Source organism: Ochotona princeps, chromosome X (assembly GCF_030435755.1).
Source record: "Ochotona princeps isolate mOchPri1 chromosome X, mOchPri1.hap1, whole genome shotgun sequence".
In the NCBI taxonomy this organism is placed as follows: domain Eukaryota; kingdom Metazoa; phylum Chordata; class Mammalia; order Lagomorpha; family Ochotonidae; genus Ochotona; species Ochotona princeps.
Window position 1 is genome coordinate 72,744,426 of NC_080865.1, and position 15,267 is coordinate 72,759,692.

The 15,267-nt window shown below is 38.6% G+C and overlaps 1 protein-coding gene across 1 annotated transcript in view; it reads right to left on the reverse strand.

The window, feature by feature from the left end:
* The window catches only part of GUCY2F (guanylate cyclase 2F, retinal), a 106,688-nt gene that overhangs the window by 32,116 nt on the left and 59,305 nt on the right, over positions 1–15,267 (reverse strand). The window contains exons 9-10 of the mRNA XM_004590182.3: positions 4,971–5,147; positions 1,693–1,849 (exon numbers count right to left, since the gene is read on the reverse strand). Of these exons, the coding sequence (XP_004590239.2) occupies positions 1,693–1,849; positions 4,971–5,147 (334 nt within the window). The remainder of the gene's footprint in view (positions 1–1,692; positions 1,850–4,970; positions 5,148–15,267) is intronic.

The window sequence follows — 15,267 nt, forward strand, 5'->3', positions numbered from 1 at the left end:
TGTCAGAAACAAAAGCAGGTTCAGAAAGAGAGAGAGAGAGAGAGGTGATATGACACTTCTTTTTTTACCATGAGCAGCAAGTCTCAGAAAGCAAGAATGGGCAGAGAACCAGGCAACTGCTTTTGTACTTATTTATTTTTTTTAAAGATTTTTATTGTTATTGGAAAGCCGGATATACAGAGAAGAGGAGAGACAGAGGAAGATCTTCCATCCGATGTTTCACTCCCCAAGTGAGCTGCAACGGGCTGGTGCGTGCCAATCCGATGCCGGGAGCCAGGAACCTCTTCCAGGTCTCCCACGCGGGTGCAGGGTCCCAAAGCCTTGGGCCGTCCTCAACTGCTTTCCCAGGCCACAAGCAGGGAGCTGGATGGGAAGTGGAGCTGCCGGGATTAGAACCGGCGCTCATATGGGATCCCGGTGCATTCAAGGCGAGGACTTTAGCCGCTAGGCCATGCCGCCGGGCCCCAACTGCTTTTGTAAATTGCAGTTTGACTAAGTGCAGTGGCTAGGGTTCAGAAGACCTGATTTGGAGTCCTGGAGCTTCAAAATTGGATGTATATCTGCCGTTTTAGGCAAATCAAAAGAATCTCTATTGTCTCATCTGTATTTTGACTAAGTTGCACTATATAACTTCCTAAAGTTAAATATTCCACAAATTTTGTAAAAGAGCAAGATAATGACACAGGTTAAGTGGCCTATCTCTGTATACGTCTTTAGATCTTTCATTTTTCTTTTATGTAGTGAAGTCAAACAGCTTTGAAACTTAAAATACTAAAGATTGTTTAAGAATATGAAAATGCGGTATGGCTTTGCCTCTCTCCTTCAGCTTCTCTTTACATATATATATATATGGATGGATATATATATATATATATATATATATATATATATATATATATGTCACAATTCTTTATCCTTGTAATATTGATCAAATTTTTAATGCCCAAGTTTCCTAAGTGTATTAACCTTTCCTATTCGCTCTCTTCCACCCCCCCATTTCCCCATCTTCCTCCCACTCTTCCACCAGTTAATTCTCCCTTGTTCTTACCCACCCCTCACCACCAACAACAATCAACTTTCTTGGGTTTCCTGAATCTGTTATGACCCCTACGGGTATTGTTTAGTGCTGTTAGAGGTACACTAAATAGAAAACAAAACACCAAAGGGTCATTGCATGCATACCTACTTATTTACTAGAAGGTCATAGTTCTTTCTGAAGTCATCCCCCAGAACTCACAGAGCATTCATTTGCTAGTGGCCCCCTCCTTGCTTTTCCCTCTCCAAAAGACAGTACTCGCATTCTGTAATGACATCCCATTCTAGAATGCACTCTGTGGGGGGTCCAACTCCCAAATTACCCTCTATTCAATCTGACAAGTATTTATTGAGCACCTACTGTGTGCCTAGCACTAGGCCAGTTTCTGCAGGGACTTGCTGGGGTCTCCAAACAATGCAACCTAATCCTGCCACAGCAGGAAGTGAACATTGTTGCATGGGCTTTGTTCAGAAGATGAGACTGGGCAGAGGCTGCAGCACGCAGAATTCATTCAAGTCCCTTGGCTTGGAAATAAGGCTAACTTTTCAACAAAAGTGGGGAGCTCAAATCAGCCTGAGGCTTTAACTAAGTGCCTGTCTTCATTTGAACCTTGGAGTTACCTTGTGTACATTAGAAGGGTACAATTCATTGCTTACCTTCTGCAGAAAGTTCCTCTTCAGAGAGTTTGAGCATTTCTAAAATGCCATGAAAGCCATAATCTGTCACTTTGAGTACAAAACGTCCATCTACCACACAGTTCCTTGACTTTAGCCTCCCATGAACAAACTCTCTGTGGTGTAAGTACTTCATGCCCTGCAGATGACACAGCAGGATTTATTTAGCAATTTATGTAACTGTTTTAGGCTTTTAGGGTCACTTTCTAAGATTATTAATGGCATGAGCAGTTGTGATCCAGAATTAAGGCTTTAATTTCCCTCTAATACACATGCAAAGCATATCTTTGGCAACAATCGGTTTTCAGGTACCTTTTAGTAATAAAATTTTCTGCTTTGGTAGAAAATCATATCTTGTGGATATAGAAAATCTTTGTTACTAGGAGACTTAATGAAGCTTCAGACAAAAGAAAATAGATCTTTACACAAATTATCTCCAGAAATTTGGAGATTCTGATTCTCCCCCAACAGGTGTAACCCAAGAGCTAGTCTAGCAGTGGGCAATTTGACAATAGCAACACAGTGCCAAATCTGCATACCCTGTGACTCAAGGATTCAGCTTCTCATCTAGAGAAATGCTTGCATATACTCACAAAGAGACAAGTAGAAAAATGACAATTGCAGCTTTACTTTTATAAATGCTATACTTTTATAATATTATATGGAAACACACTAAAAATTCAGAACTGACTCCACAAGGTTTATCTGCACTAGGGAATGTTCTGCTGCATTTAAAATGAGTGAGATAAATCTGTATATTCTGACACAGAAACAACTTGAAGCCATAAAATGAGTAACAAAAATAGTAAGTTGAAGAACTATGTGACAGCATGTATATTAAAAAGAGTCATCTATAACGTAAATAAATACATATGAAGTGAATTACAAGCAGAGGAGCATTTGGTGTGGCAGTTAAGTGCATGAGACACCCGCACCCCTTATTAGAATGCCAGGGATTGAGGCTCAGCTCTGCTGTGATTCTGGTTTGCTGGTATTGTATAGATGCAGAATCAGTGATTTCTGGCTGAAATAGTGGGGTCCATGCCACCCATGTGAGAGACCCAGACTGGGTTCCAGGTTCCTGGCTTCTGTCTGGCCCATCCCTGGCTATTACGAACATTTAGAGCGTGAAACCAGTAGAGAGATCTCTGATGGTCTGTCTTGCAGTCTCCTGTCTTCCACATAAATAAAATGAACATTTTTTCAATGAAATAAATCACAAGAATAATGTTAGTAGTCATCTTCAGGGTGTGGACATTGGAGAAAGAAGGTAGAGTAACACACCAGTATTTTCCGATAGATATAATTTGCTTTTAAAATTTAATTTAATATATTAATTTTGGATTTATAAACAGATAACAAAACAGGAGAAGGTTAAGGATTACTAACTCTGCCTGCTTGGCAGCTTTCATATGACATTTAAATGTGATCAACTATAACTCTCCATCAAGTGAGTTTAATTATTCTGCATATAAATTCATATGTATTCTAGTGCAGCCAACTCAGACCTGTTTATTCCAAGAGTACTTTCAATTCGTGGCTTGAAAAGGCACTGCAACCTGACCCCTTTTGCAGTTGGATGCTTTTTATCTTGGGCTCACAGAAAGTCTGTACTCCTACTATTTCCATGTGGAGTTTATAGTGGCCAAGGTTTCCCCCAGGTTTTCTAATGCTAGAGCTTCAATCCTCATAGGACTTAAAGGTTTGCCATTTCTAGCCTTCTTTCTTAACTTATTGGTTTATTCTTACAGGAAGACTACTGAAATAACAAGCAAGAGATTTGGATTCTATTATTAGCTCTGCCACTTACTAGAAAACTGACAAACATTTATTAAGAACCTTTGATGTTTGTCAGACAATGTGTAAGAAAAGATTTAGTTTTCTGAGCTTCTGTACAAGGAGGCTGGTCACATCTATCATACAGAGACTCAGAATGAAGTTACATCTTCCCCTTTCAAGTGCCCTTGCAAAGTGTGAGACCACCATACAAAGGTCATGACTAAGGGCCAGGGTTGTGGTTCTGCTGGTTAAACAGCTCCCTCCAACAGTGGCATCCAATATCAGAGTACCAATTCAGGGCTGACGTAATGGCTCAACTGGTTAATCCTCTACCTGCAAGTTCTGGCACCCCATATATGTGCCAGTGTGTGTTCCAGCTGCTCCACATCCCATCCAGTTAAGGGCTAGGAAAACAGCAGAAATGGCCCAAAGTCTTGGAACCTTGCACTTGCGTGGCAGACCTGGAGGCTCCTGGCTTTAGATCAGCTCAGCTCCTTCTGCTTCAACCATTTGGGGCATGAACTAGCAGATGGAAGATCTTTGTCCTTCTCTCTCTGTAAATTCTGCCTTTCCAATGAAATAGAACTAATCTTGGGGGAAAAAAAAGCACCCACTTAAATGCCCCCAGCTCCATTTCCTATCCAGCTCCTTGCTAATACATCTGGGAAAACAGCAGCTAATGAGCTAACTCCCTGGACCCTATTATCCACGTGGGAGTCCGAGATGAAATTCCAGGATCCTGGCTTTAACATTGCCCAGCCCTGGCCATTGCACCCATTTGAAAAGTGAACAGTAAATGGAAGATGTCTCTCTCTCTCTCTCTCTCTCTCTCTCTCTCTCTCTCTCTCACTTTCAGCCGCTCTGTCTTTCAAATAAATAAGATAAATCTCTTTTAAAAGGTTAAAAGTAATATGCAGGAAATTCAACAAGTAACTTATCATCCAGGTCATTTCCATAAAAAATGTACATACACACAATTTACATATCATTCTATGGAGATAGTGGGCTCTCTGAAAGTCCACTGATGCATTATATCATGAACCCAGTTTTTGGTTATCAGGATTCCTTGGCTCAGAGAATGGAGGCACTACTTATTAGATTGTCCTTTGGCATTTCAGGAGAACTGAGTTCCATGTTCACATGTATGATATGAAAAAGATAAAACTGGAAGATAAAAGTGAAGAGGTAGGGCGAAACAGCATTCAAGATTTTGGAAATGAGCATTTCCACACTTGCAATTACTTAAAGCAGAAGAGTGCAAAATGACCACAAAATCTAGTCATCAAATCAGGAAGGAAGAGGTCAGGCAAAACTATCAGTACCTTGTAATAGATATGCACTGTGAGAAGAATGAACAGCCTTTGGAAACCAAGGTAGAGGAGTGGGATGATCACAACGATCAGAGGAAAATAAAATAGTCCAAAATTTTAAAGCTCTAATCTTCAGGGAAAACCTAATGTTTCCTCAGTCTTTACACCAACCTTGATGAGATCCAGCAGGAGAGATGATTTAAACATCCAGTCAAGTTTCACATCCTGATTTGTCAGTATGTCTTCAAGGCTCCTCCGTGAACAGAACTCGGTCACAATGGCAAACATCCCCGAATCACAGAAGAAGCCCAATAAAGGGTTAATATTCTCATGCCGCAGGTCTTTCACCTAGAGAAAGGAGGAAAAAAGGAAAGTTACAGCTGTCCTATCTCAGTTGGAGATCAGAACTTAGGGTACAGTGACTCTGCTTGACCTTCTGAGTGTGAGATGTAGAAGGCAAAATTTTGGCCCTCATGATCCCTAACTTCTAATGGCACCTATGTCATTGTGTTCCTGTTTATGGAAAAAAGGAACTTATAAAGGTGGCCCTACTCTAAGTTCTAAGCCAGTACAATAGACACTTTGACTGTAGTTTGGGAAATGCTACGTAGATCCTCCAGCTGAGTCTGCTTAGATTTCTGGCCTACAGAACTGCCAGATAAATCAGTATGGCCTTAAGCCAATAAGTTTGTGCCATTTCTATTAAAGCAGCAGTGGAAAATGGACACAGTGGTTCAAGAGGGAAATTGCACAGAGGGATCTCCAGTGGTAGACTTGTAGGTGAATGGCGGAGCTGGAGCTTTCTTCTGATTCTTTTGGGTCTCACTGGCATGGAGCTCAATGAGCCAAGAGGCTAATAATAGTTGGAATAGCAAAAGATAGAATAGGCTGTCCTTCTGTAATTAGTCCCCTAGTCAGTATCTATTATTTTTTATTTTGATTTTCATGTCAGTTCCTTAGGTTCAGGGATTTTTCTCGTCTACCATCCCCATTTCCCCTCCCCCTCACTGTTCCCCCTATATAATTACAATAGTGTAGCAACAGTCACAAGTCCACCATTCTTATATTTGAGTGTGTCCTGACATCGTAGATATGGATAATGGTAGACAGCCCAGCATCCTATTGTCAAGATATATTTAACAATTTCATTGGGAGTTCATCTTTTATTTGGGAGTAGAGATGCATCTTCACTTTCCAATATTCTAGTCTCAATTACACAGTTCCTCTAGATTAATATATGTATAAAATGGTTACCTATATATCTATTGATCTTGTATTTAATGTGAAGGTTGCCTTATATCAGAGAGAATATATGATACTCTCTTGGGATTGGCTTATTTCACTGAACATAATGGTCTCTAGTTAATACCATTTAATTGCAAATGGCAAGATATCATAATCTACCTATATAAATATCAGGCCAGAGTTTACAAAACTTTTTTCATATGAGGCACCTAAAATTTTGCCATATATTCCCTTTACAAATGTTTTTTTTTCACTAATGTGAGAGCTATTTAGTGTATGACCACAACATCCAATGTGTGAACTGTATGCTAGAGACAAAGAAGAACAAAATTACTGTTGTGAAGGTACAAATTTGAGGAGGGATGACAGACAAGTAATCTGCAACTGTATTTCAGCATGAAATGAGTTCTGAAGGAGCATGATGTTGAGCGAGCTATTGATGTTGAGCGAGCTCAGAGGTTAAACAGCCTGGAAGCTAAGGGAAGGTATCCCAAAGGAGATCATAACAGAGTTATCCTGAGGGAGTTACTGGATGAAGCTGACTTAATGGAAGGGGCTGAGACTGAGAGTATTCCTAAAGCCCAAGACATAGATGAGCCACCTTTCATCACATAGATCTCAAGCAATGGTTGACTGACCATAGCAGGACAGAAGTTCAGCTCTCCAGTGTCAAGGGATTACTTAAGGTATGACTTGGGTTCCAACATTTCCAGATGAGTTCATATTGTTGCTAATCTCCAGATGATTTCAAATACTTTCTTAGTGTTTTACCTTTTTTTTTTCTATTTCATTTCCCTCTCTCTGGTCTACTGAAAATGTTCTCTCCAGAGGTAGGTTGAAACATAATTTATATTTCAGGCCCAGAGTTTAGCAAATTTGGTGGTGAGGAAGATGAGAGATTCACTGAAGGGGTATATTGAGAGTCAGATGCCTGTAGAAGATCAAGGTAGAAGTATTCAAGGGTTTGGAGATCAGGGAATAAGTCTTAAAATGGATAAATAGACCCATGAGTTGTGAACTTGTGAATAGTAGATGAGAGCAATGTTAACATTATTCAAGTAAAGACATAGAATGAAAAGACAAAAAAAAAAAAAGAAAAGGAAAAGAAAATATAACACCATTTAAATTCTGGGGAATAAAGAAGAGCCTGCAGAAAGAATTACAAGGGAGGACAAAGAAGACGAAAGTTTATTTAGGACAAAACACAGGAAAGCCAGAAAGGTCAGAAATGAAGAAAATTATCTGGTCAATTTGATTGTTAAGAAATCATTAATCGGGACAGGCATTGTGACACAGTGGGTAAAGCTGCTGCCACCATCATCTCATATCAGTACCAGTTGGAACCCTGGATGCTCCACTTCATATCCACCTCCCGGCTAATGGCTCGGAGAAAAGAAGTGAAAGATGACCCAAGTTCTTGAGCACACTACACCCACATGGAAAACCCAGACAAAGCTACTGGCTCCTGAAGTTTCAGCCTGGCCTAGGCTTGGCTGTTGTGACTTTTTGAGGAATGAACCAATGGATGGAGGGTCTCTCTCTCTTTCTCTCTCTCTATCCCTGTCTTTCTGTAACTCTGATTTTCAAATAAGGAAATAAATCTCTAACAAATAAATTATTAATTTCAGAAACTTACTATACAGGCATATTTGCACAGATGTATGAAGACACGCACACACTGTTACTCCTCTATATGCATATGTTATACATTTGTGGTCAATTGACAATAAATCAAAAATATTTGAAGATATATTTGTACCTAAACACGTCCAAATTTTTGAGTTTTTAAAGATGTTTATTTTTGCACAAAAATATTTTGAAAACCATGTGTTATTTCTCCATAACATATATTTTTTATGAACACTTTGGAGATCTCTTATTTACTCCATTTCAATTATTTTACATGAAAATAAATTTGTGCTTTCATTTCACTTTCCATGAAATTTTTGAAGTTCCTGTGTGTGAATATGTGCATGTCTGTGTGTGTGTTTAGACTTAGATTAGTAGGAATGTGAATGAACAAAAACACACAATTCTGAGATCTACATTGTAGCCACATATCTTATGGGTTGCTGGTATGGAGAATAAAAGAATGAAATCAAGGATTATTCTAATTTGAGAACAGAGAGAATGGTGGGCTACTTATTGAGATGCGGACCTAGAGTATGAATGTGATTCTCCAGCAAGGTGATCCAAGACCAGGCTTAATTATCTGTGATGGGAATGGAAGCTGTTAACCAGTAAGGTTGCCTTCTGATCATAAAAGTCTGGCACCCACAATTTCCTTAGTCTACTGTTGCTTCAATCAGTTGAAATAAACTTGGAAACTCAACTTACATGTAGCAAAGTAGGTACCTTTTTCTAATGCTTCATTCCCTTTTGAACCAAGCAGCCAAAATTTCTAGACTCTGGAACTCTGTCAGGAGACAGAGTGTAAAGTGGTTATGTCAGAGATTGCTAGCTATATAACACAAATATTTTTTTTCCTTTTTGTTATTGGACCAAGAGAGCTAACACACGTTTTCTAGCCTGCCTTGGAGCTAAGTATTGCCAGCCATATGTTTCAATTCTAAGCAACGGACTGAAAGATCAAATAAATATGCTGTTTCCAGGCTAAGTATTTCTGAAAAGCAAGTATACCCCCTTCTTAAGAATTTCCCTACTTATTTGGATGAACACAGATGTTAATAAGGCCCTACAATATGGCAGAGCCTTAAGATACTCATAACCTGTGTTTTCAAATCATCATGTTTTAATAGAGTCTCCTTTCAACAAGAATACTTACTTTTCAGCCTTGTATTATCATGTGGCTGAAATTTAGGCTGTTGTTGTATCTGATAGTATTAAGTATTTGGAGGCCTATTTGTTTATACAATGAGCACTGCACTAAGCAATCCTAACACAGGAAAATATGATGCTTGGGTCTTAGCTAAATCTTTGGTTATCCATCTTCAGGTATAACTGATTAAAAAAAAATCCCAAATAGGAAACATATACATACCAACATGTAGAAACATCCTACTATCATGCTAGATAATCCCACAGTGCAGTTAATGTTTGGAACATTTAAATTAGCAAGATAATTTAGTAACTTGAGTATTTACTGAGTAAAAATGTGCTTCAGATAACTCACCTCAGCTGGCTACCCCAAATGTTAGTCCCATGTTTGAACTGAAACCTTTAAGGATACAACCACCAGAGAATCCAGCTCCTGAGTCACACACTGGCCCAGGTCATTTTAAAGATTACTTCACCCCCTTGAAAATGTATCTGCAACATGATGACAGCAGAGTTAAGTGTTACCTGCTCCTATTCCACAGCAGCTGAAACACTATCCTAGGGACACGTATGAATACACTATGAAAATGCCAATCTCCGTATCAATGCACCCTCCCAGCCATAGAAGCAATTGCTACTTATTTTGATAACAAAATATTTCACCTTGATTGTCCAATTACTCAGGTCCATGTCTAGCATTTTATTTTGCTTAGAAGAGCTACACTTATTATTTACATTGTTATTGCTGCTGATTCTTTTTTCTTATACAGACTTATTATTTAAGACCTTCTATCTCTGTATCACCCTATCTACTGTCTACCAACCAGAGGCTGGTCATCATATAGAACATATTAAACAGGTTCTAATATAGGCACTCTGATGCCCAACTTCTCATCAGCAACATTTTATTCATTTTGCAAGTATTTATTGAGCAATCACTATATGCCAAGGACTGAGCTGAAGGCTAGGAACATATGGTGAAAAAAATTACACAGTAGCTGTCATCTTATCTCAATCAGATGATAATAGAAATGAATATACACTTACAATCCAAGTAAATCCTATAGAGAAAAGGTTTTGGCCAATCAAAGGCATTGGGAGGAGGTTTCTGGGAAATGAGAATTGAACTGGGAGACAGAGGATGCATGGAGCTGTTGAGATAGAGAATGCATGGAGTTAACATGCAAAGAAAAGGTAGAATAGTAACATGGAGATAAAAGAGAGCTGCACAGTGGTACAACAGGTTAAACCACACACTGCAGTGTCAGGACCCTGCAGCTCCATCTTCAGTCCAGTTCCCGGCTAATGCTCCCAAGAAAGCATCAGAGGATGGACCATGTGAGACCCAGATGAAACTCCTCGTTCCGAGTTTCAGCATGGCCCAATTTGGTCCACTGAGGCCATTTTGGTGATTGAATCAGAAAATGGAAAACTCCCCCCACCATTTGCCTGTCTCTGCCTTTATCTTTGTAATTCTATGTTTTAAATAAATATAAAATAAATCTTTTAAAGGTTTATTTATTTTTATTGGAAACTCAGATTTACAGAGAGAAGCAGAGACAGAGAAAAAGATTTTCCATCTGCTGGTTCACTCCACAAGTGGTCACAATGGCTGGAGCTGAGTCAATCCAAAGAGCCAAGAGCTTCTTGACTGCTTTCCCAGGTCACAAGCAGCGAGCTGGAAGGGAAGTGAAGCAGCCAGGATATGAACCAGCACCCATATGGGATCCCAGCACATGCAAGGCGAAGGACTTTATTCACTACGCTATTGTGCCAGGCCAAAATAAATGTTTTTAAATATGTGATAAAAAGTGGCACACAGGAAAAGCCTCTGTGCTGGGAAAATATTGTCATTCAAGAACTGGAGCTATTATAATTCAGTTGTCTGGAGCTAAGTGGCTGAAGGAAATATGCTCAGTGACATAAGACCAAATAGGCACGGAAGAACCATATTATGCAAGGTCTAATAAGCCATTTTGATAGCTTTTCATTTATATGAAATGTGATTTTAGGAATTTGGAATATCATATAAGATGTATGTCATAGAAGACCAATATTTCTGATTGTATAACTTTTAAAAAGCACACCATTTGCAAAAACATTCCAAAATACAATGGAAAAATGTAAAAGCAAAAAAGAACTCAAAATTTACATAGGCAAGAACCCATCTAAGACAAGCAAGTCGTGACAATCATGTTCTTCCCTGAAGATGTTTGCTGATTCTTATCGGAAGTTTAATATTAGGCTTTATCTAACACAAGGACTTTACTGGGTATAAAGAGAAAATAAGCAATCTTTTTGGCTATTGTGCAGGATTTCTACCACAATTAATAAACTTCTGGAGACCTCATTGTGAGTTGCTGTTCTCCTAAAGTGTATTTTCTGAATATTGGGACTCTAGAAGAGACTAAAAAGCTTGTATGATATGGAATAAAATCACTTGCATTTTCTCAGCATTTAGGAAACAAAGTACTACCAGAGGAATTGGGCCTGCCATAAGCATGATTGTTCTCTTCCTCAAAAATATTTGCCAAATTTACAATCAGGAAGAATTAGAAACTTAAAGAAAAGACTTAAAATCAAAGATTCTAAGGCACAGTCTAAATATCACAATATTTTATAGTGAAGGATACAGAGATTTGCAGACTCTTGCATGGATATGCTTGTGAAATGAAATAGAATTAGTGATGGACTAGCTCTAACTGGAAGTGCAGTACTGCTTTAATTCAGCTTAGCTCTGATAGCATTATCATGATTGTTCCCTTGTTCCGTTCACCTAACAAAAGAGACAATCTTCCTATTGGAAAATGTCTAACATGCAATAAGATGTTACTAGATATTTGAGCAAGAAACAGAAGTCAGAACACACTAGAATGATATTTGCAAATAATCAATAGAAAAAGCCTATAAAATATGAACAAAACTTTTTAAAAAACTGACTTAACGGACACTGAAGATAAAGTTGTGAAACACAACTAAAATGGGAAAAAAGTGTATATTCCTTCAAGATTAAAAATCAATTCATCACAACACAATACAATAAAAATGTTCTAGACATACTACAGGACAGTTATAAACAAAACAGTTTGGTACTAGCATAAGAATCGACACATTGATCAATAGAACAGACTAGAGATCCCAGAAATTAATCCATGCACCTACCACCAACTAATTCAGACACACTAAAAGGACAGTCTTTTCAACAAACTGTGTTCAGAAAGTTGAAGCTCTGCTTGCAGAAGTATGAAAGAAGACTTTCAACCTTACAATTTGTACAATAGACCCACAATGGATCTAGTATCTAAATCTAAGACTAGAAATCATCCAGCAAGACATTGGTATTGACAAAGGATTCTTGGATAAGTCTACAGCAGCACAGGTAAAATAGACAAAGAGATTACACCCATGGAAACACTGAACAAAGTAAGAAAGCAATCACCAGAATGGGAGAAAATATTTTCAAACTATGCAGCTGATAAAGGATTAATATTCAGAATCTGTAAGGAGCTCAAGAAACTCAACAACCAACTAAAAAATCTACTTAAGAAACAGACTAAGGGTATTAACAAGCATTCTTTAAAGGATCAAATGCAAATGACCAAATGGAAAGGCACTCAGGATCACTTACCATTGGGAAAATCTAATAAAGTCACAATGTTTCACCACACTTCAGTTAGAATGGCTATCATCCAAAATTCAGAAAATGATAAAAGCTGGTGAAAATACGGGGAAAACACACTGTTGGTGGGAATGTAAACTCTGACAACTATTAAGCAAGACAGAATGAAGACTCCTCAGAAACGTGAAAATCCCATATGAACCAGGCAATCCCATTCCTGGGAATTTATCCAAAGGAAATGAAACCAGTGTATGAAAGAGGTATTTGTACACTGCTCCCTCCCATGTTTACAGCATCTCAGAGAAAGGTAAGAAAGAAGGAACAGTGCTGATAGAGACGTAGGTTAGAGGAAAAACAGCAACTTGCAAGGTAAAAAATCCTGCTTTATCAGTAAGAGTCTTAAATGTAAATGGTCTAGGCAATCCCATAGCAAAATATAAATTACATGGGTTGGGAGGAAGCAAGAACCAAATGTACGCTGCCTAAAATAGTTGAACATTAAATCCAAAAACAAAATAAAACTGAAGGTAAAAATATTTAAAAATAAGTCACACAAAAACTATTCAGGAAGCTGGAGTGGCTATATTAATATTAGACAACTAGAAATCTATTAAAAACCTGAACAGGAATAGGCATTTGGCCCAGCAGTCAGGATGCCCATTAGAACGTCCATGTTCCACACTAATGTTCCTGTGTTCAATTCCCAGATCTGGCCCCTAATTTCAGCTTCTTATTCATGCAAAATTCTGGCAGATGGAATTGATGGTTCTAGCAGTTCCCCTCACCCACGTGAGAGGTTTGGATTGCCTTCCCAGGTCCCAGTTTCAGGTTTCTTGTTTAGTGTGGGTATTTGAGGCATGAACCAGTGTTGTCTCTCATTCTGTCTTTCTGTCTTACCCTCTTTCCATTTCCATCTCACAAATAAACAAATGAAATTAAAAAAAAATCACAAGAGATAGGATCATTTTGTAACAGTAAAAATATCAAGACATCACAAATATAAATGTGTAAGCACAGTAAAGTGCTGGAATTGCCTCATACCTGGATCACAAGAGGCAGATTTTACATTTTTTTTTTTACCAACATTGTGTTCAGTGACATCATATGGGTACTTTATAACCACCCACAATGGGAGTATTTACAGCACAGAAATCAGAAAATGTCCCAAATCAGAAATTTTTTTTTTAGAGAACCTGTCATTAAAACATTTGCCAGCAGATCACTGTGTATGTACCAGATAAAAGAGCCCAAAGTACATGAAGTAAAAATTCACAGAATTAGAAAATAGATAAAATTTAACAGTAATTGGTACAACACATTAGGAAAAATATGGCAAAAATGCAGATCTGAATGACACCATCAACCATCTTGACCTAATTGATATTCCTAGAACTCTACACCCCAAAACTATACATTATGCAAGGGAGTGTGAGAAATGTTTAAGAGGACTAGATGCTAGGCCATCAAAAACCTTTTGAAAACAAAACCTCACATTTTCAAATTTAATTTAAACATGTTAAAGCATTTATTTCCTTTATTTGCAAAGCAGCGATGCAAACAAAGACAGATTTCTCATCCACTGGTTCACTTCCCAGATGCCCACAAAAGCCAGGGCTTGGCCTGGCTGAGGCCACTAACTCGGAATTTATTCCATGTCATCTAAACAGGCAGAAGCGATTCAAACCCTCTGATATGAAATGTAAGGCCTCTCAACTGATATCTCAACCTGCGCCCTAATGCCTGCCCCCTCCCACTAAAATCTTTTGGACAAATATCAAAAGATTAAATTTATAGGGGCCATGGTGTGGGTTAAAATTGCTGCTTGGGGGCGCGGCGCGATGGCATCCTAGTGGCTAAAGCCCTTGCCTTGAACGCGCCAGTATCCCATATGGGCACCAGTTCTAATCCTGGCAACTGTACTTCCCATCCAGCTCCCTGCTTGTGGCCTGGGAAGGAAGTTGAGGATGGCCCAAAGCTTTGGGACCCTGCACCTGCGTGGGAGACCCAGAAGGGGATCAGAACTCCTGGCTTCGGATTGGCACAACACTGGCCGTTGCAGTCACTTTGGGAGTGAATCATCAGATGGAAGATCTTCCCCTCTGTCTCTCCTCCTCTCTGTATATCTGACTTTACAATAAAAATAAATAAATCTTTTTTAAAAAAAAGATTTAGGATCACACACAGAGTTTTGCATGTGTAAAAGAAATAAAGCTATATTCAAATGAGTGATCATGAAATCTAATTTGGACAGGAGTGTAAGTAAAAGAAGGGCCTGTGGGAGAAGTTAATAATCAAAAGATTGGAAGATCTGATATTATCAAATATAGGCACAATTGGAAGAAAAGGAAGTTGAGCTCAGAGTGTAATGTTTGAATAAATGATTTGGAGGATAAGCACTTTCATTATCCATTACAAAGATGGAAAAGCCCAACATATACTGACAACAGAAGAAGATTATTAGAGTGGATATATCCAAAAACTAAATTCTCAAAGTATTTGCATGTTTGCATGGATAATGTTGCCACAAGCATAATGGCAAGGACTTGGAGGAGGAAAAGTATGTGTCACAAGCCAGAATATTCAATAAATCATCAATAGTGAATATGACAGACAGATAGTAGTACCAGGTCGTGGAGAGGGTGCTAGAACAGGTGATGTTAACCTTAAAAGTGTGTGTGTGTGTGTGTGTGTGTGTGTGTGTGTGTGTGCCTAACATAGACAATGAAGTGTCATCAGTGAGCAAGAAGTACAATTCCACCACATGTTCCCAAGGTACCAAGGAATAACCATAGTCACTCCTGAAGAAGAAATGGCTATGGGAAAGAT